The sequence below is a fragment of the Lissotriton vulgaris genome, chromosome 3_1 (genome assembly GCF_964263255.1).
Source record: "Lissotriton vulgaris chromosome 3_1, aLisVul1.2, whole genome shotgun sequence".
Classification (NCBI taxonomy): Eukaryota; Metazoa; Chordata; class Amphibia; order Caudata; family Salamandridae; genus Lissotriton; species Lissotriton vulgaris.
In genome coordinates this window covers 1976401749-1976424580 of record NC_141689.1, presented here as the reverse complement: position 1 = coordinate 1976424580, position 22832 = coordinate 1976401749, and the positions used below count along the sequence as shown (strand labels likewise).

The window sequence follows — 22832 nt, the reverse complement described above, 5'->3', positions numbered from 1 at the left end:
AAGTTCTCAACAAAGTACCTGGATGCGTAACGCAAAGCAAACAAAAGGCTTGCAAAAGGGGAGATACATTGGTTCCGTGATCCAAATGGGAGATGATGCGTCGTGCCTCAATGCTTGCGCAGAGTAGAGGATGTGTAGTGATCCTTACCGGTGTGGAGGTGATGCGTAGATTCTCGGCCTGCGATCCCGTTGCGGTACGCAAGTTGGTGCCTTGATGCGATGCGATGATCCGATTGCGATGCGAGAAGATGGTGCCCTTGAGACGGCGATGCGAAGATGATGTATAGACTCCCTGGCAGCCTTGCAACAACTCTGCGCTTTGGAGCTGCGACAGGCCCTGCGACACGCTTCTCCGGTGATGCGATGGCGACTCTCTCGATGGCGTCACACTTCTCCCCTGATGCGTCAGCAGGCAGCTAAAAGGAACACATGCTTCCAGGGAGATGCAGCGAAGGCTCGCTTCTCTGGCGTTTCAACGATTTCAGCTGTGGCGGCGACATGCTTCTTCTTGATGCGTCGCGCTTCCAGCTCCCAGTGACATGCAAATGTCTGGAGTTGAGAATTCCCAGCAAGGAAATTCAGAGGGGAGCTGGAGGTGAAGTCTTTTGTCCCTGAGACTTCAGCAGGAGGCAAGCACAGTTCAAGCCCTTGGAGAATATTCTGAAGATGAAAGTCCTTAAAAAGTTCTTCTCCTTTCCTTGGCATTTAAGCAACCACTGCAGGCCAACCCAGCAAACAGTACACTGGCAGAGGGGCAGTAAAACTCCTGCAGCTTCCTTGGTTCTTCTCCTTGGCAAAAGGTTTCTTGTTCCTCAAGTAATCTAATTTCTTGGGATCAGGGTCCCAATATGTATACCCCAAAATCCTTTGTTTTTTGAAGGCAGAGAGGCCTCTGCCTAGTTCAAACCAGTTCCTGAGCACTTTGTTTACATGACTCTCTTCTTCCTTTCACTGTTCAGGGCAGAGACATTAGTCGCCCCAAGGGAGGTGGAGCCAGCACAGGGGAGGGAAGATACAGCTCTGGAGCACTTTGTTGACATGATTCCTCCTCTCCTTTCACAGTGCAGGGCAGAGACATCAGACAAGCCAAAGGAGGTAGAGCCAGCATTGTAGAGGTAAGGCCCAGCCCTATTCAGGTCCCAGGTGCAACTCCTCCCTCTCATCTAGATTCAGATCTCTCTATTCACCACTGGAATCCCCCAGCCCTGTCACTCACAAATGCAGACAAGGACGACACAACCTAGCAGAGGCAGGCCTGGACTGTTAGGCAAGAAAATACCTACTTTCTAAAAGTAGTATTTTCAAACACAGAATATTAAAACCACTTTTACTAAAAGATGTATTTTATCATTCTGAGTTCAAGCATACTAAATTTGAATTTCTACTGTGTTCCCTGAGTCAGTTAGGATTATAAGAATGTAATAATCTAACTGCCATTCTAGCCTACGGAGAACAGGTAGCCTTCAATAGTGAAAAGCGAAAATGGCTGTAATTCACTATTAGGACATGCTACACACATCAGAGCATTTCCTACCTTATACTTACAATGCACCCTGCCCTTGGGCCTACCATAGGGGTGTCTAACGTGAAGCAAAGGGAAGGTTTAGGGACTGGCAAGTGGGTGCACTTTGGGCAGGTCGACATGGCAGTGCTAGACTGCCCATAAGCCTTGCAATGGCAGGCCTGAGTCACACACTTTACAAGCTGCTTCTGTGGGTGGCACAACCAGTGCTGCAAGTCCACCAGCAGCATTTGATTTACAAGCCCTGGGCACACATGGTGCACTGTACTATGGGCTGACAGGTAAATCAAATAACCCAATCATGGAATCACCAATTAGTACATCAATTTAACATAGGGAGCAGTGGCACTGATTAGCGGTGGCACAGTGCCCAAAGCATAAAACCAGCAAAAACATATCAAAACATAGGAGGCAATCAGTCAAAATGGAAGGGAGACTCACACCAATGATGCCAGGTCTAACAGGGAGTGTTACAGAAGAATAGAATTTTGGGTTTGTCTGTGTTGCACTTTAGTTAGTTTAGGCCAACCAGTAGAAAACCACTGTCAAGCAGGCTGTAATAAATTTACCCGAGATCTCTTCCCCCTAGCCCCATGAGAACAACAGCTTAGTTTCAGCAGCATATGACATACCTTTAGCCCCCAGTGATACTGCTATCTGAGCAAGTCAAGTGAGATACATGTTAAATAGTATTGTGCTCAGGGAAGAGACCAGGGAATCTCCAGAGTCAGCTCATGAGAGTTTGAGGAGAAATGAGGAATCCAAACATCCTGACCTCTACTGTCCAGAAAATATTGCATGTCATTCCATCATAATAGCTCCTGGTTACTTTTATGAGTTTATCTGGCCCACAGATGGCAACTGCGGCACAGGTTGATTCATCAGTTCTTCAATATGCTCCACCCATCTTCGTTGTTGGCCTTCGTTACCCATGATTGTCTTCCCACCTTTGTCTTTAATAGGTCTTTCTGGCTTGCTGTATCTACTGGAGTATCTACCAGAGAGTTTCCTTGTTATGTTGAAAAGTTATTTCAAGTTAAAATGGCATGCTTCTTCCTGTGTTTCTGTGCCAAGACCATCATTGAATCTTTGCTTGTCTGCTCTTAAGCTTTTCTTTGCTTCCTTGTTGGTTTTGGTGTATTTGCCTTGAGCGTTCACTTTTTCTGCTCTTGTTTGGTTGGTGTTGACTGCAGCTTTCTTTTCCTTTCTCACTTGGATTTTGCTGAGAGTCTAACTGGAGATCCATGCTGGTGCTTCTAGGGACACAGTATTTCCTAGCTGGTTGATGTCACTGTTTCTTTGATCTTCTCTCACTTGCTCTTCTTGGTCTCTGTTGCCCTCTCGTTGTTGAAGGACTTGAGAAACTTATTACTGTAGGGGACTGAGTATTCACTCTGTTTCTCTGCATCTTGGAGGAGGGTCTTGTTATATTGTTGGCATTGGTTTGTCATTTCCATCCATGCTTTCTTCAGCTTCAGCTTTAGCCTGCCACCACAAAGTGATAGTTTAACTCTATGTCCACTCCTCTTATCACTATCACACCCTGCAGGGACCTTCGGAACATCCTAGCAGTGCAGACATGGTCTATCTGATTCTCTGTTGAAAGGTTTGGTGACACCCACATTGCCTTGTGTATTCTTTTGTTTGGGAAAACACTACCACCTTTCACCAGACAGTTCAGGGCACAGAGATCTTCAGCCTTTCACCATTCTCCTTCAGGTTGCCAAGGTAATGGTTGCCCATGACTTCTTTGTAACCAGTTTAGTCACTTCCAGTCTTTGCATTGAGGTCCCCTCATCAGTATGGTGATGTCTTTCTCAAGACATTTCTCCAGGATGGACTGGAGTGTGTGGTAAAATTGCTCTTTTTCCTCCTTTTTGCTGTCATTTGTAGGTACATAGCACTGGATAACATTCATATTGAACCCCTTTGTCTTTGTACAGAAGGTCACTGTGATGATTCTGAGACTGTGGGCTTCCCATCCAATCAGAGCTCTGTTGGCTGCTGGTGTTAGCACCAGTCCTAGTCCCTATGTGGGGAGTGTGGGGTTGTTCTCTTCTTTGTGTCCAGTATACAGCAGCATTCGTTCTGGAGCCAGTCTTTTCTGTCCGGAGTGTCTCCATCTGGTTTCACTGATACCAAGCATGGCATGTTTTTATTTTTTCCTCTCCACTGCCACTTCGGCTGTCTTGCCTGTCTCGTGGATGGTCCTCACCCTCCATGTCCTGACAGTGATGGTCTTAGGTAAAAACAGGTGAATCTGCTTTGTAGCTTCTAGGGATTTCTGGCTTTCACCACAAGGCAACATAGCTCTCCTTGAAGAAAATTCCTTTCTCCTCAAGGCCAGGTTGACTTTGGTCTTTTGGTTGATTTTCTGGTAGCTAGGATTCTTTTAAATGGTTGGGCAGCTAGCCCCCCACCTACCCCTCCTTCTTTCGCAGCTGGGCTTGGGACCCACCATGAAGGAGTTTGTTTAGCTTCTATGTACATGTAAATATGTGCCCTTCTTACTGCGTGATATGCTGCTAGTCACAATTACCCTGGTGGTATCTAGGCTGGTGGTCTTCCCATATCACCAGTGAGAACACATTAGTTCAATGTTGGGGGGCAGTCATCCCAATAGAGCATTATTCTTGGTGTTGTGATGATTTGTCACCAGCGGTCATTACTTATCAAAATGAGGGTTGTGAACTGCTACGGTCTTCCAGGTCTAAGTGGCTACCCTGGAATAGTATATTTAACTTAAAGAGATGACTAGAAATTGAGTTTAGGGATTCAGAAGTGATTGTTTTGTGGAGAAGGAGGGGAAAATCTATTGGGGGATTTACAATTTGAAGATGAGGTAGCTAATGGAGCTATAAGATCTGTCTAGTATGTTGTCAATTAGGCATGAAGCATAGTAAACTACAACAATTTCGAATTTGAGAATTGTACCAAAGGAAGATGCTTTGTGAATGGGAAAGATAATTGGGCCCTGGAGCATTTCACCACAGCATTGCTATCACGTGGGGGACTATAATGCAAGAAGCATATGCCAGCAGGCAGAAGGGGAGACCATTTCTTTCTGTACAGCTGGTGATTTTAAAATGTTGGATGGTCTGAGAACTTGAAAGCCAAAGTTCTACATGTCTAATAAAAATAGCATGATGAATAATAAAAAATCTGGAATGCTAACCTCCTCCATATTTCCACATTGTTTTAATAAAGAAACTTAGAAGGCAGCAAGTACGTACCCAAATGTCCTTGCTAAAAGCTGATTTTACGTTATTTTCGAACATCTCGGTAGTTCATAGAAATGCAGGACAAAATATACTACAGCAGATTCATATACTAATTATGCGTTTTGATGGGGCACTACAAGAACGTTGCACAATATGGATACATGTGCAAATACAGAGAAGATGTTTGACGTGGTCTTCTGGGAGTATGTCGATTTAGGGAGTCATTAGCCCTTTGATAGAAGGGTTAAAGGTATCCCAGATCATGCATCTATTGTCCACACAATCTTATTAAAAACTAATTCTAAGCTTGAATGTTTTAATTTTGGGTGCATTCCCAGATATGCAAGGACTTGTGAACCTGGGAATGCTCTAAAACCCTATGCATTAACAGGAGAGGCATAACGAGGAGATGTATGTTTATTTCTCCTCATCTTTTCCCCTTTCTATGTGTGCTGCATAGAAAGAGGAAAAAGCCTCTCAGGATTGTTCTTGTGCAGGAAGGTGCTCCTTCCTGCAAAAAACAATCTTACCTACAACACAGGCACCCTTGCACCATGGTGTTGACACTAGGCTGCCAAAATGGTGCCAGAATAAGGGAAAAGGACAAGAATTCAGATCTTTCCCTGTAATGATGGGCAGTGCTGCGAGGTGACTTGCTGTGCTGTCCTGTGCCACAAAAGTCATAAATATAGTCTGTTGTTGGGAAAAATGCTCCCTAGCTTTTGGCAAGAGAGGTTCCTAGAGGCTTTGGTCGAACCTAATAGCCTTCTCCAGTGCGGGATGCAGAGAAGTTCACATTTGTGTAGGAAATGCTAGCGTGTAAATAACCCACCTCATAAATTATGGGAGCCGGAAATGTCAGCAAGTATAGTCATAAGCAGAAGGGACCAAGATCTCATATTCATGACGCAGCAGTGGCCAGTCTCGATATGCTAAAAACCGGAATATAGATAATTGGAGGTAAGTAAACAATGTAATTAATTAAACAAATTTTGTAGTGCGCACTGCATTATTTAATTAATAAAAAAGAATTTCGTAGCGCTCGCTGCAATAAATTAAATTATTTACTTACTTCCAATTATCCATATTCTGTTTTTTAGCACCAACCCACCCCCCACCCTGCCCCTACCACGCCCCGCCTTTCTGTCCCACCAGAACTCCCTCCTCCCCCCGCGCCCCAATTCTTACGTGCGGCCCTTGCGGCCGGATGAAGCGCCGGCATCTCCCTCTCCCCGCTCTTTGATTAGTCCGCGGCCGGCAGATGCAGTGGCAACCATGGGCGGCCCAAGGTCTAGCTACTACGCCAGTGTGCTAGAAACTTTAGATTGCTGACTATTCTTGTATGGAGCATGTAAAATTTGAATCATTGTAGGGGGTGGAAGAAGTCTCAAGAAATTCTCCTTTACTCATACTGGGTTCAGCATAAAACATTACATTGCACATAATCCCCAAAGATTGTTGCAGTTACCAATAAAGGACAGAAATCCAAATTTTGCGCACTGTACTGTGCTTAGTAGATATTTTTAAAGCATTCATAATGATCAGTTTCTGCAGATTGTGGTAAAATGTGGACATCTGGGCGTTCCAAAACCCTTGCAAAAATAGATATTTTACTCAAATACATGAGTGAAGATTAATCAGATATTTATTTATTTATTTTATTTGCAAACTTGTACCGCGCTGGGAATCGACTCCCTGGGGAGTATCTCCGCGCCTTTGGCGACATCAGAAAGCAAATAGCCCTGTCATGTGTTATCAATGTTCAACAGTGTCAATAATTAAACAAGAAAGTTTTTAACTTTTTCCTGAAGGGAAAATGTTCCCTGCATGCTCTGATTTCAAATGGAAGTTCATTCCAAAGTTTCGGGCCTGCCACTGACAAAGCTCTTCCACCTTGTTGTGTCTTCCAGAATCTGGGGACACATAATAATTCATGGTCTCCGGATCTCAGGGGTCTTGCTGGAATATATGGGATGAAGATATGTGTATCTGATTGATGAAGCACCTTGCACAGTTGTAGTTGCACCCCCTTCCTTTTTGTATTCAATTTATAGATGGTGGTTTTTGATTCAGAATTGAGGATTGTACGGTACCCTGCCTGAGAACTGGCCTCCTAACATATTCCTAATCTCTTTTATGTGGATGATACAGTCCTTCTTTCTAGCACACAAGCCGGATTACTTACCACATGCCCTGAATAGTCTAGGCAATAACTTTAGTAAAATAATTAGAAAATGCCTATAAGCAAGAGTAAGGTCATGATCTATGGTAAACAGCGTAAGAATAGCGATTGTACAGGGAGAGAGCTTATATGGAAATAGAGAGTGAATATTGCTACCTGTGAGCCACTGATTAAAATGAACTACAGGGACTACCTCCAAGGAACGCTTTAGGCTTACATCCATGCAAGCACGGTACTTGTAAATTTCAAATACAGAGTTTTTAAAATTAATTCTTCTGACAAAGTCAAATGAAGCCAGGGTCATCCTGTTGATGAACTTTGATGCTGTCATCTGGATGGGGTGCAAACTGGAGGGATGGGCTGGTAGGTAGGAGTGCTGCTGGAAGTTCATTGCTTCTGTACATTCTTTTCATTGATAATAAAGTAAAGGGGATAGCAAGAAGAGTTTGAAGGTGCTGCTTATGGCCAGATGCAGTCTGGGGAGTTCCTGAAGTATACAGCCATACTTTCTCACTCTAGTGGTGATTCAAGCATGTGCGTGACCACTGAGCCCGATAACTCATTCAAGAAAGGAACAAACAGATTCAGATTCTGGTCTGCAATTGAACCCGTGGGACTCTTCGCAAAGGCATTCTCGGACTCTTAAATGCAGGGCAATGCCGTACTAAAGGGTGATTGTGCACTATTCATCAATAATCAAACAATAGTATTTCCTTCCACCCTGGGGTACCCAGAACAGGGCATATGCCTCCCACGACCTGTTCCTGCGTGAGGGAGCCAAAGAGAAATGTCAGATTCTTTTGGAAAAAGGAGACGCGCTCTGCCGCAACATATTCCATATGGTGTACCGATTCTTCATATGGTGTTGCTATGTTTTCATATTGCTCTTGGGTTTAAGAAAGGTGAACTATAATCAGAGAGAGTGCAGTAATTTACTGATAATCTGAAGTCTTTGGTTACAGCGTTCTCATAAGACAACCCATATCAAATCGAAACCCATATTTGGTAAACGCAAGGCAACCAGAATATCAGTACTCTTGTTATTGTTCAGAAAAATTCTACTTATCCTTTTTCGTCTTGAGCACCCAACTACCCTCCTAGGCCAGCTCTGCACCTAGAAATATCCTTGGCTATTTTCAAAAACGGTTTCGATGTTGTTTTGTTTAGGAGCTTCTTTTAGGCGAAAGTTGATACTATCTGTCACTGAAAGGATTTACCATTAAATTAGTGCAACACGATTGTGTTATGTTATGCAGTGGTGCAGAGTATTATGTTTTTGAAAGTAGAGATGTTCTGTGTTATGTTGCGTTATGTTATGGTCTGTTCTGTTATGCTATGTTATGTTGGATTATTATTTTTTTGGATTCCAGAGTCATTTACAAAATATTCAGCCTAAGGCGGCTACTTCGGGCCCAATTAGGAATTTGTCAGTACTGGTGGGATGCAAACTCCACACCCACACACACCAGTCCTATGTGGAAACACCCTACCAATACCATGAAATTCTGAGTTAATCTTAACAGAATGAGGAACTACTATGCAGACCTAGTGTTTCTGGGTCAGCTTACGTACCGAAGTCGCAATTCCATGGTATACAGCTCTCCCATGTACCACTTTCTTTGAGTAGGTAGTAAATGGGACAGGAGAGTCTGTGCAGGGTGGCTGGAGAGGGCATCAGGGGACAAGGCAGGCTGGAAAGGCAGGGGGAGCGTTCTATTCTCCCCATGTGCTGTAGGAAGGGAGTCCGACAGGAGATTGGACAGGCTGCTTTCGTACCACAACCACAGCCTGATTTACTTCTGATTTTACTGTCAGATTTTACATATGATAAAAATGAATCTTTCTTCCTGCACACAAAGAATTTAGGTGTGAGTACATCGGGCCAATTGAAAATGAAAGGGGCTGGTTCGCTCCCGGGAAACCATCCTACACTACTTGTAATCAGGACATTTTTTGTTAAGCGCGCTACATACCCGTGAGGGTCTCAAGGCGCTGAGGGGGTGCGGGGTGCTGCTACTGATCGAAGAGCCATGTCTTGAGAAGTTGTCTGAAGGCCAGGAGGTCTTGGGTCTGCCGTAGGTTGGTGGGGAGGTTGAAATGCATCTTTGCTTTCATCTACTTCATGATTAATTAATTTGTTGCTATTCATTCCATGTGCTACCGCTTTGAATAGTATTGTTACAGCATGAACATTAGTAATGTGCCCCACATAGTGATATTTGCCTGCTCAAACTGCAGTTTTCATGTTTAATGTCAAAACAAGAATGTATTGATTCCATTGTAAAAACATAATCTGTTTTTTCTTTTCTTTTCATAGTTATTTGAGATTACAATTCCACTCTCTCAGGGACCTAAACCAGTAACAATCAGTTTTGCCAATCATACATCTTGCCGATGCATGTCCAAACTGGATGTTTACCGACAAGTGCATTCGATTATACGACGCTCTTTGCCAGCCACCCATTCACAGTAAGTATTCACTGCATGTCCCTGAATGTATGTCTACTGTTTTTGGTTTAGGACGTGATTAATGCACTTTTAAGTTTCACATAGATTCAGTTCCTATTAGGTCGGGCCCCTCCTCAGTTCCTTCATGTAAACTCTGAAATGCATCACCCCAACTGAAGTTAATTCCGTGACACATAACGTTATCAGTCAAGTTCTGGGACTTTTCCTCCCTGGGGATCAAATGAGCCATTCCTTTGGAATTCTATGTTGCACTAATTGATAAACTGGAAAACATCTGGGGAGAAAAACCGAAGCCCAGAGGTGAGGGACAGTGTCTGCTAGGAACAAAGTGCCTTTCCGGGAATTGGTCAGCAAGAAGTGCCAGAGAGTGGAGGGAAGAAACTGGCAGCCTGTCCAGGAAGGCAAGGTCAAAGAAAACAGGCTGCCAGACTAATCTGGACCACGGGGGCAGCAATGACCAACAGCCACGCAGCCCCCCTAGCAAGTACATACTGCATAGACGGCCCTCTCCGCTGGGGAGGGACCAATAAAAGCCCATATCCACCCCTGCAGCCCTGCCAAATGCTAGGCTCCAGTGAGGAGGAGGCGCAGAAGAGCCTGCATAGGGCTCATATAAAAGAGAAACGCATCCCTCAAGGAGGAAGGCAACAATACACAAAACAGGAAGATGTTTGGGTGTTTTGAGTGTTGACCCATATACTGACTCTACCTCAGGATTGCAGGTGAGATGTTATTTAAAGAGGAGTTTTTAAAGCCCCTAAAGAGAGCACTGTCATGGAGGAACATTACCTAAAAGAGTAAGGAATGAAACAAGAATGTGGTCCTGGGGAGTGATGGATCCCTGGGACAATCTTTACATGGACGTACCCTTAGATATGTACTAAACATTTAAAACAATTTTCCCCCATTTTGGGTATTTCTGTTTCATTGTACAGTGTGAGAGGTCCTGGATTGTGGATCAGGTGAAGCGAAATTACTGCATGGAGTTAATCATTAATTTTGCCATGTCAGATTACCAGTTTTCCCTACTTGTTATTTTGCATGCGATTTTCAGTGCAGTAAAATCACGTGCAAAAAAACTTGACTGAGGAGAACCGGGTGCCATATTATCATACGCTAAATTGCATGTAGACAAGGAAAACTGATGTTACAAGGTGTGAGGTAAAGCTTTTAGGGGTGGGTTTATTTTGCGTAATCGCGTTTGGCAAATCTCCGCGAAAAGGTAACAAATCTCCGCTAACGCGCTGAATTGCTTGTTCGCGATGCTTTTTTACTGTTCGCAATCGCTGTTTGCATGCTCGGGGGAAATAACTCACGAACACGCATTTTGAGAACGCGAACAAGCAAAAAATTTAGAGAAGTCGCGGTACGCAGAATTTTGGGCAATTTCGTGTTCTCCGCGGAACGCGAAATTACCCAAATTCTGCAAGCGGAACGGAATTTACGGCCCAGGCCTAAAAGCTTTCCCTCATGAGGAATTGGCACCTATATTTACCTCCTGCCTAGAGCAGGTGGTACATTTTTCAAAAGTAGATAATAAAAATAAAAATGATTTAAAGCATAGTACAATGTTTTAATTTTGTATATTTTGACTGTTTTTTTCACAACAAGCATCAATAAACAACTACACTTCTTGTTCTGCTACGTTCTGTGCCTGAAGGGTGATGTTGAAGTTTGAGAAGGCATCTTCACAGGATGTACCCTTACTTTAATTTTCTAGGATAGGTAATGTGTACATTACTTATAATTTTGACATAGCGAATCACTTTCCTAAAAGTAAATACTACCAGGGCTGCATGACATTCGCATGTGTAGACGTGCCTATGACACTGCAACATAAACACAGACTTGACCAACCTGTATAGCAAGATGATGAATACCAGGACAATGTAGCAGAACAGGACTATCATCAACATCTTTATACTTCTCATATAAGGCACACATTTGTCAACAATTACTTCTCATAAATGATTTTCTTCTCGTGAAAACCAAAACTCGTTTAAAAAAAATCTATTTATTTTGAATGTGATGCAAACCAAAACAATACCTTCTCTTATCAAAACTATTAATATTTTAAACAGACAACATTTTTATATTGTTCATTTATATGAAGTAGTTACCTGTCTATAGCCATCTCAGATAAGTTTCACTTTTCTTACATAGAGGGAGCCGTAGGGTCAAAAAGTTGTACTGTACAGGCAGACCTCCTTCAAGGGCATACTCGAGATACCAGTTGGAATGATGCTAAAGTAGCTAGGTGGGGGAGGAGAATGACTGCTAGGACTGCTTGTAGGTTGTCCCATTTGCGCACTAGTTGCCTGCGTCATGATTCCCTCTTGAAATGCACATGTTTCTGAATCAATTGAACATAGAGACTAGAACTGTACCTCTCCAAGCAAGGTGCTAAACTGTCAAACAGCTTGGTGCAGTCAACTGATAGTTCTTCAGTTGGCCCTCTGCTTAGCCAGATCGATCACAAGTCGCCTTGGCACAAACCAGATATCACATTGCATTTAAATGCAATGGCAGACAGAAGATCTTGGTTCTTGTTGTTGAAACCTCATTGGCTGCCCTATGAATTCAGAGACAGTTTGTGAGTGTGTATCTAGGGTCTGGATAGTACTTATACAGTCTTGTTATTGAGCGTGCAGGGTGACATGACTGGATTCCATTACTGCCACTCATCTAGATATTTGTTCCAGAGTGTGATTGTCTGCACTGGAGGTGCTTACCATAGACAGGTGTCCTCAGCTGCCAAAGGGTGTTCAACATTCTCTGATAATGGGCTCCACTCAATGTTGGTCCCTTGTTCTGCCAGTGGTACATTCTCTTCCTTCTCTTCCTGTTTCTGTTTCACTTGTGGCAGTTCAGTAATACTGTTTGGAATTGGTACTGAAAGGACAGGTGTCGCAAAGGACATACCGCCCGATTCATGATCCTAAATTGCGCTCGCAAGGGGCCGGATTCTGAGAATCCGGCCCTTTGCGAGAGCGATTTTTGCATTTGGGATTCAGCATCCCAAATGCAAAAATCGCTAATTGCGATGTCGCAAATGTGCGAGTAATTACATTTAAGGAATCTCTATTAGAGATTCCTTAAATGCAATTCAACGTCCAATTTAAATTTGCGAATTCGCAATTTCTTGCCGCAATTTACCGCGAGGTCAGACCTTGCGGGAAATTGCGAAAACTCAGAAAAATGCATTTAAATGCATTTTTCTGAGTTGCATGTTACACACACACGTCCTTTGGACATGTGTGTGTGCAACACCTGTGTGAAATTTCATTTGAGGGGTGCTACAGGGTGTCCTGTGGACACCCCTGGCACCCTTCAAATCGCAATCTTATTTGCGATTAGCTAATTGCTAATCGCAAATAAGGAATACTCCCCATTCATTCCTATGGGCCTTTTGGCCCATAGGAATGAATGGCGAGTTATTCCTTATTTGCGATTAGCAATTTGCTAATCGCAAATAAGGAATCAGTAGGAATCGCATTTTATTATGCGATTCCTACATGATTACCGTTTTGCGAGTCCTTAATAGCGAATCGCTATGATTCGCTATTAGGGGCTCGCAAAACGGCCCGTTGATGAATCAGGCTGATAGTTATATGTGTTGAGAATCCAGATGATATCTCAGATACAATAATGGCATCCTGTGACTTACCACTGCTGTCACTCACAGAGGTTACAACAGTATTTGCATTTGATGGGGTCACAGATACACAGGAAGCTTAGGTATGTTTTGTATTGGGTAGAGCAGATGAGTCAGATGTTGTGATTGCTGTAGGTGGAGTCAAGAACGCTTGTGCTCACAGAAATTGAAGGTGTTGATAGGTATTTTGAATCAATGGTGTCTGAAGGCTTTTTCCCCGAAGAGCCTCGAGGGCATCTTGCTGGTGTTGGTGGGGAGACATAGCTAGCTGAGGGTTGAACCTCTTTCCACTGCAATGATAATGGGGATATTTTTAAACATTCCATGCAATCCTACTTACATATAATTTATTGAAGATGAAAAAATGTCCATGTGTTATAATTTGCCTAATGTTAAGAAGATGCTGGATAGAATTAAATAATAAATTGAGACACTCTTTTGATGACATGTGATATTTGGATAGTTTTAGCTATTCAAGAAAGCAGATAAGTGGTGAACGTGACACATTCCAGGCTCCTCTGCTCTTACTTCAATGCCCTCATTGCTGGCAAGGTTGACTATCGACCGAACTTTATCGCACCTTGCGAGCTTCATTTCTGGAGGTGGACCTTCTCTGGTTTCCAGGATCTCATCTGTGTTTGGTCATCAAATCCTGAATATGACGGTTCGAAATTTTGAAACAATTCTTGCAATCTTCTACGGTCCTTGGATGGAATGAGACTGCATTAACTTAAGCAGTAATTTGTTTCCATTACATGAATCTAATGTTTTTGTTTTCTGCAGAAAATGCCTTATCAGCTGGGCTCTTGCCGGGCTGTTCGCATTCCGCCTCCCCTGCCAGTACCTGCATTACAGACTCATTGAATTTATATTTTCTTACTCATTCAGGAGCCATAGTATTGGTGGAAATAGAAATAGAGATGAATGGTTGTCTGTTATCCCACAATCAAGTGGATTGTGGGATCCATAGAATAGTTGTCAAGTTATCTTTGTTTCACGGATGTATGCCAAAAAGCAAATAATGCAGTAAGTATCTCCTCCAAAAATGCAGGGCCAGCGGTGAGACTGCTCTCCTACGCACTTCAAATCATGTTGACACTTTAGATGAGACATTTCGTGTTTGCTGGTCTCATCTTCTGTCAATTAGGGGTTTCTACAAGTGTGTAGTTTCCATCGGGTTTGCCAGCTGGAAAAATCGTCCAATAAAACTGGGTGCAATAAAATTACTGACAAAAAGGGGACTCAGTTGTTCCTAGATGAAGAGTAATAAAATTACCCTTGTAACATTGCTACCACAGTATTTGGCAAATACGCATATCGCAGTGATTTTTCTAGACCAACGCATGAATTTTAATGTCCTAATAGTAAAATGTGTTCGATTTTATTGCATCCGATTTACCTATCAACACCTACACAGTGCCATAGTTTTTTCAATACATTCCTACTTTTGGAATTCCCTTTGCCTGGGGATCATGGAGCAGATGTATCAAGCATTTTGCGAATCGCAAAGGCCGAAATTCGCAGAATTTCGGCCTTTGCGACTCGCAAAAGCCATTTTAGCATTTTTTGATATGTAACAAAAAAATCGCAAAATAAGGAATCGTAAAAAATTGCGCTTCCTTATTTTGCTTAAGTATTTAAGGAATCACAAATTTTGCGATTCCTTAAATGAGATGTATGTAACTTTTTGATATTGCGAATTTGGGTTAAGAAATCGCAAATTACCACCAACTTGTAGTTGGTGGTAATTTGCGATTTCTTTCAAAATGCCCTATTTGGCATTTGTGAGGGTGGCATGTGACGCACATACATGCCCATAGGGCATGTATGTGCGCCACATGCACACACATGTAAATTTCAGGGGTGCAGCAGGGTGTCTTTGAGACACCCCTGCACCCTTGAAATAATTCTCAAATTGCGATTAGCAAATTGCGAATTCGCAATTTGAGAATTATTTCACAATCATTCCTGTGGGCCTCCTGGCCCATAGGAATGCATGGGAATTATTCCTTAATTGCGAATTTGCAAAATGCGAATACGCAAATAAGGAAAAATAGCAATTCCATAAAAATGGCTATTTAGAAATCGCAAAATCGAATCTTGATACATCTGCCCCATAGTCATTTATACCTTAACTGTTTGAATTGCATACCCTCATTTCTTGCATTCCTCAGCATTTCCTGCACAGTTAAGGTTGGAGCTCAACCAAGCTATGCCAAGAAAGGGAAACCATGGAGAGCCTGTTACACAGCTCATCCATAACAGATACAATTGAGTGTTGGGGAATCTGATTATGGGGAATAAAAGTCTTTACCTCCCTCTGACCAACGACTCATCACATTATGCTTACAGTGAGAAATTCAAAGTAAGAATGTTAGTTGCCAGCTATGAAATATTTACATATAATATATCTAATGCACATATAATATATTTCAGTAGTATTCTGGGTAAACGTGATTTTCCAAGTAAGGGTTAAAATGCAGTACACTTTAAATGAGGCTGTTGAGGCAGAAAAGGGGCGCCTGATATTGCAGAACTGATCTCTGCACATGTATCTCTCCAGAGAATGATTCCAATGCCAACTGTCTGGCAAGGCTGATTGCTCGCAAGGCATGTCCCCTTCCCAGCCATTTCGAATGTAGCTTTTGTCTATATTTTTTATACACTGAGCGTCAAGTCTGTGGTTGCTAAAGCCAAGTTTGACATATCATCTTTTGAAACCAGAAAAATAACATTGAAAAATAAAAGTTGGTTTATCTGTTACAATTCAAACATTTGCGGTTTTCTAAACATTTCAAGAAAAACATGGAACTGCATTGCAGTACACCAGTATGTCTCTACAATATAACGGTTTGAAATATTCATGGTTACTCGCAGTGTTTATTTTAACAACAGAGAGAAACAGTTTCCAAACATTTTCCCATTTGTCAAGTAACACTTTTTCTTTTTAATACAAAATGAAGTTGAAAAATCAACCAGCCAAAAACATTTATGGGTTATTATGGAGTTCATGACCTTAACTGCCTTGAAAGAATAATATTTTAATTTGTGATTAGCATAGTAAATTGGGTGAGGTGTACCGGTGCGCATGTTTCTACAGCATTATTCGCACACTGATGAATGTATTATTGGTTCAGGATGAATGATAGGTTATTTTTAAGTTCTGTTTTAGCTAGCAAGAAGGCAATCTATTTAAAAAATCACTTCTGACATAAGTATAGTCTGCAATTCCTGTGTTTGGATTATTCGCGGAGCCACTCAGCCTTCCATCGTGACGAGATCGAAAAGTTGAGCACCGCCGCTGTTCCGCATGTATGTATAGGCTATTGTGTATATACTGTATATAAAATATTATTATGTTGGTATTGGTTTAGTTAATGATAATGTAATTTTTTCCATTGTCTGAACGCTTGAAATGCTGTGCGATATTGTCACTATGTATATACTTCAATGTAATTGCTTGGAGTTGACCGTTCACTCTGTGACCACCCGGCGCCCTGTCCCTCCCGTTCCAGCGCGGGTCACCACTATTAGTTGGTACTTATTGTGGTCAAATCATGAGGGGGGCTTAGTGTATAATGTAGATGCCTCATGTACTTAATATCAGGAGGCTTTCCCCACTTCCTTAGAACTCATCGTTAATTCTGCCCTTAGTATAGTTTTGAACGTTTGATTAGGCAGTTGCATCACGAGGACCTGCAACCCTTACGGAAAGAGGCAACTCCTTTAATCGAATTGGATGAGGAGGAAGATTCTTTTGATATGTTTTTGACAATCAGTCCACAGGCGTTTGACCTTGGTCTTCCTTGCGCTGTTGTGTTCATAATAGACCGTCTTGTATTTATATTTTGTAAATACCATTCATATATGTTGTTTTACATATGGTTACATGTACCCTAGTACGTTGACTTGGGCAGTTGCTTTATCAAGTAAGGAGGGAGAAGGGAGCAGAGTAGGGACAGATTGTAGTCCCCTTTCTATGCCCATTGCGTGCACACGGCACGTCCCGGTCACGTGGGGGGCCACGGCGAGGACGGCACCTGTGGATTTATGCCGCGATAGCTGAGTCAGTGCATGATCGGACCTTCATGGCGACTTGTTGCTGCAGTACTGTGGACTGCCGACATTGGATTTTTCGGTGTGTTCCGGAGCGCGTTTGGTGAGGGAATTTGGTCTCAGACACAACGTGGGTGTGGATTTGATCCGGATGGTCTCCACATTAACACGATTCCATTTCCCCTTCCTTTATTTCAGTGCACACAGGATGATTCTAGAACCCTGCGATTGACCCCCATGAGTAAAAGATAGGTAGGATACCTGGGTATGGGGTGTCTTTGTACTTTTAAGTTGTTTTGTCATCTCAGTCCGTTTCAGGTCCCTAGGGTTGTGCCCGACTTACGTTTGCCTTCATTTTGACCCTCTTTTAGAAATAGTTGGCGTTTGTCGACATAGCGGGTGGCTTGCCACCGTGAAGTTCAAGTAAGTAGTCTGGTTTAGTTTTGCGGTTACGGTAGTCTTTGCTAATAGTTTTAGGCATGTGGTGATCACTGATTGTGCGCACCTTTTTCTCACTTTGAGCACTGACCTATTCAGATAACCACCTTGATGGTTTTTGCACTATGTGGACCTAGAGCACAGACTTCCCCGACCCTTACTCTTTTTACCTTTTGGGGATGTTACGGTATCACAGGTTACCTATGGTGTTATTCTTTGTTTCTCTCTCTCTTTTGAGCTTGTTACTTGGATGTAATCCTGATTGGTAGAGACACTTGACCTTAGTTGAAGTAGGATGGTGACGGTTGTGGAGCGGGGCGCGGTGGCACGCGGAGTGTTGATCATCTAACTGCAAGTTAATGTATTGTATTATATGTATTCTAGGTTTGTTTCCCCCTACTTTTGTCGCCCTGTCCTGAGGAGGCCTAATTCTTTGGAAGGCCGAAATGCGACTGCGTCGACACTTTCCCATTGGAGGAGTCCTGTTGTTCTCAATTTATTTGTGAAAGATACTTCACTGGACACATGTGAAGAGTGGTGGTTCCACAAAGTTTTTGCTTGGAACCAGTGTGTCCGACTACCTCCCAGTGTACCACCTAGATTCAATAGGAGGACACTTCTGTAGTACTGTTCCATAGGGTGAAAGATAGGAAGTACTTAACAGAGATATATATATAAATTATACCCTTCCCCCTTTTTTGTCATATATTGTTTTTGTTATATGTTTTTGCTGTATAAAGTGTACATGTTGTTCTATTGTGTATATTTGTTGTATATAGGTATGTACATAGGTAGGCTTATTTGTTGTGTATAATGTATACATTTTTGAGAGGATTTTGTGCTTATGTTTTGTGATATATATAAAATAAATGAAAAAAGTATAATTTGAACAGATTACAAGAAATAAAATGGGTAATATTATCCTCCTGTGGGTGTGATGATATTTGAAAACATTTGAATAATTTTGCAGTGGACGTTAGTCACAGGACCAATAGGAGAATTTACTGTCATCTATTGTGAAAATGTGTCCATATCTGTTCCTCCCTTTGCCATTTTTTCCTTTTCTATAGAGATCGAAAAGTTGAACACCATTACATTGGGTAATGTCTAATTATTATTATAAAATGTCATGATTAATGATAGAGCCCAAGTACCCAGTACCTAGATCAAGTTAATCCTAATCAATACATCACAACTGAACTATGTGTGAAAATCAATGGTTAAATTGAGCCAGCGGTTTGGGGTACTAGGGACCGGCACTTAATTGGATTCCGGTGTTGGGCATCAGCACTTAATTGTCATCACCATGCTTCTGACACTTGGCCACATGGTAGTACTGCTCATCTAATTTAGAGATGAGCAGAACAACGGTTGTTTATGACTACAATATGCATTAGAAAATACTAATACCTGCCTCCACAGCCATTTCTTCAGCTTTGGGGACCTGGAATAATCTGAACAGCTTTGGGGACCTGGAATAATCTGAACTGCCACACTTGTGGGGGAGAGAGATGGTTAATAGTTGTTTTGGTACCGCCATTTGCAGCGATGCTGGGGTAATGGTACGGTGCAAGCTGCAGTGGCCTCCTGGTCAGGGCCTTGGCTTTTATTATTTTACAAATGAAGCACTGTTGTGAACATGTCTATTTGCACATTTAAAGCAATATTGGTATATAAATGTATATGTGTCATTGGTTCTATGTTACGTAAAAGCCCCCGTTTTCACTCTATTAAAACTTTTAAAATTAGGGGGCTACTCCCCACTAGAGTGTAAAACCTGTTGCCCTATTACAGATAGGGTGCACTTTTCCTGTTTGCACCACGGTGCACCTTCAAGCAGGTGCACCGGGCGCACACAGGTAAAGTGCGCCCAATTATGGTGAATGCGCTGCCCCCAGGGCAGCCGCGAACTTGAACTGCCTTGGGAGCAGCGCATTCAAGTGAAATATTAAGCGGCTATTTAAAAGATGCTCAGTTTTTCTGTGTGCAAGTGGCAACCCGTCTGCACTGTTAGGAGGGATTAGAAATCCCTCTATAGTTGGGACATCCCCTTGCACCCATCTGCAAGGGGATGTCTGTGGGGTTCATGGGATCCCCTTTTAACCCTCAAGAAGGCTGCCTATAGGAGCCTCACTTAAATTGCACTACCTTTTTATGTCCCCCCTTCAGTGTGCCTCCTAAAGGCATTTTTGCCTCTACTCTCACTTCGGTACTACTTGCGTGCGGGAGCACCCTCTAATGATAGTGCTGGCACTACATGTGCACCAGCACTCTCGGTATTACAGAAGGGGCCACACAGGCATTTTCTACACACCCAGTGAGTGCAAACACCTGTTGCGCCCTCAGTGCACTTGTGTAATACGGCCTCTGGTGCCTCATTACAGGAAAATATAACTCAAAGTGAAACAATAATACATTGCCATAAAAATCACACCTCAGTATAGTCTCCGTTGTTGTGGATTTTAAAAGCTATTTGGCAATATATACCATCATGTTGTAGAACTACGTGCTTTTTGCTGCCAATAAGGTCTAGTGACAAAGTGATAGAATACAGTGCACATGCATGGGCTAACCATTTTAGAAATCCAAATGTATATATGGCACACAAAAGTATAAAGCAACATCTGCAACATGTATTAACATGCGTACACCTAATCAATGTCAAACACATTGGGCTCGATTCCGATCCGTTAAAAAAATCCACCATACGATTCGTATTCGTAGCCCTTTCCGTACGAATCGTACCCGTCCGTCCGAGTCGCGTAGTACGATCCGCATTCCGTGAATCCATCCGAATCGTCGCGATCCGTATGCATTGCAAGGCTGAGACTGTGAACCGTGCGACTCGTACACACGCCGTACGACCCGACGAGTATGATCCAGACCGGGGAATCAGGACGCGATTCGTACGGTCCACGTCAGGTAAGGGCGATTTGTACGGAAAAGCGCACGATTACATACACCCCGTACAGCGCGTACCCCCCATGATTGCAGGGGTACGGCAAGTACCCCTGCGATCAGGGGGGGTACGAGCCGTACCCCCATTGTACGATCGGTGTACGAGCCGTACCCCCATTGTACGATCGGTGTACGAGCCGTACCCTATGTACGATCGGTGTACGAGCCGTACCCCCATTGTACGATCGGTGTACGAGCCGTACCCTATGTACTATCGGTGTACGAGCCGTACCCCCCTTGTACGATCGGTGTATGAGCCGTACCCCCATTGTACGATCGGTGTACGAGCCGTACCCCATGTACGATTGGTGTACAAGCCGTACCCCCATCGTACATGGGGTACGGCTCGTACACCGATCGTACATGGGGTACGGCTCGTACACCGATCGTACAATGGGGGTACGGCTCGTACAATGGGGGTACGGCTCGTACACCGATCGTACAATGGGGGTACGTACACCCCAAGATCGCATGTGTACGTTGCGTACCCCTGCGATCATGGGAGGTACGCACCGTACCGGGGGGGGGCGTTCCGTACCTGTTTTGGCACGAACTCTACTTTTATGGCTGTTTTCAGCTCCCGTAGAAAATGGGTCGTACGGTGCGTACCTGACACGTATCGTACTTGCTGGGTCGTAAAAAGCAGCCGCGATCCGTACAGATGTCACGTAAAGCAGGTTCCGAGGGAGAATCGTACGGAGATTAGAGTCGTACGGTGTCATTGTACGTACGGGGGACGTTGAAGGGTACGATTTGTACGGGAAAAACGCTCCGAACGGCTATTCGGAGCGGTTTTTCCCGAATCGGAATCGACCCCATAATGTAATTAATTCTCACAAGTTGTTCTGCCTTTCTCTGACCTTTCATATGCTACAAAGTGTCAGCAATGGGCAACTATAGCGTATAAAAACACCATAAAAATACACAGCACTAAACACATTGTGTTGTCAAAGAAGAATATAATTAGATGGACTAAACGTTAGTAGTGGCTGGTAGGGAATAGGGGTGGCGGGGCAGGGGGGATGAAGAATATTTGAAAAAAACACTTACCATTTCCACAGTCTTTCCTGGTTGTCTCCACTTTAGTTCTCTCTTCCTGACTCCAGTCCGGAGGAAGCAGGAAGCACACAGGCCCCTAAGCCAATCGATCCACGGCATTGTGATTGGTCTATGGACTGTGGATCAGTGCTCAGACGGTGACAAGGAGCCTGTGTATGTTCCCCACCAGGCTGTGCATTACAGACTGGTGGGGAACATGCAAAGTGTGCTTAACTGTTTGGCCAGCCCAAGACGACTGATCAAGCAGTCGTGTGCACTTAGAGGCTGATTACGATTTGGGATGGGAAGCCTCCGACCTTAGGTTGGAGGCTTTCCGACCGAGATCGTCGGTTTCACTTCTGACCGCCTAATTATAATTTAGGTGGTTGGAAGTGAAAATGGCCCGTCATTCCGGCTGCCTTTCGACGGACTCAACGAGACCGATCTGTAGTCCATATGGACAGTATTTTACGGCATCCGCATTACAATGCTCGGTTTCAAGCAGGCTTTTACATCCAAGGATTTTCCGAAATGGAAAGCCTACTCGGTGCAAGGATGAACACAACCTCTGGTTTACAGCCGTAGCATATGCTCCCATAAGTAAATGTAAGTGTTCGGACGTAATTAGGCTTTCGGGACCATTGACTGGTCAGTTGGTCATTTCAGTTTCTGCAATGGCATCCGCCCGACATCGTTATAAGCCTCTCAGTGTCACAAAACAATCCTCCTCTCTAAGCCACCAGCCCTGCCAGCGTGAATCCAGCCTTGCAGCAACGAAATATTAAATGATAATAACGTTATCATTTTATTTTTGCCTTTTTCACTGCTATAAGAGCAGTAGGCAATGCTCCTCCGCCTTAGCGGGGGAGCCACCCCTACTAAACATCCAAACAATATGAGCAAATATATTAATGTTAAACGTTACATCATTGACATGGGTTTACCCTGTATTTTTGCCTTTGCCTCCTGTATTTTTACCGTGTGATGGATTTTGTTTTGCTGGTCTAGATGCTTTGGGCACTTTGCCACTGCGGTTCAGTGACAAAGTGCAAGTGCTCCCTTTCTAAATTATTGTTAAGGATTGGTGATTCCATGATTGGCATATTTCATTTACTAGTCAGACCCTAGTAGTGTGCACCGTGTGTGCCCAGGGTCTGTAAATCAAATGATGCTAATGGGCTTGCACCACTGATTGTGCCACTTTCACAAGCAGCCTTGCAACAACGTCTCAGGCCTGCCATTGGGTTACCTGTGTGCAGTCTAGCACTCCCATATCGACAAGTCAAGTGCACC

The 22832-nt window shown here is 43.3% G+C and overlaps 1 protein-coding gene across 1 annotated transcript in view; it reads left to right on the top strand.

Moving 5' to 3' along the window:
* The window catches only part of VEGFC (vascular endothelial growth factor C), a 467419-nt gene that overhangs the window by 403376 nt on the left and 41211 nt on the right, over positions 1-22832 (top strand). Inside the window, exon 4 of the mRNA XM_086962460.1 lies at positions 9243-9394. Within this exon, the coding sequence (XP_086818586.1) occupies positions 9243-9394 (152 nt within the window). The remainder of the gene's footprint in view (positions 1-9242; positions 9395-22832) is intronic.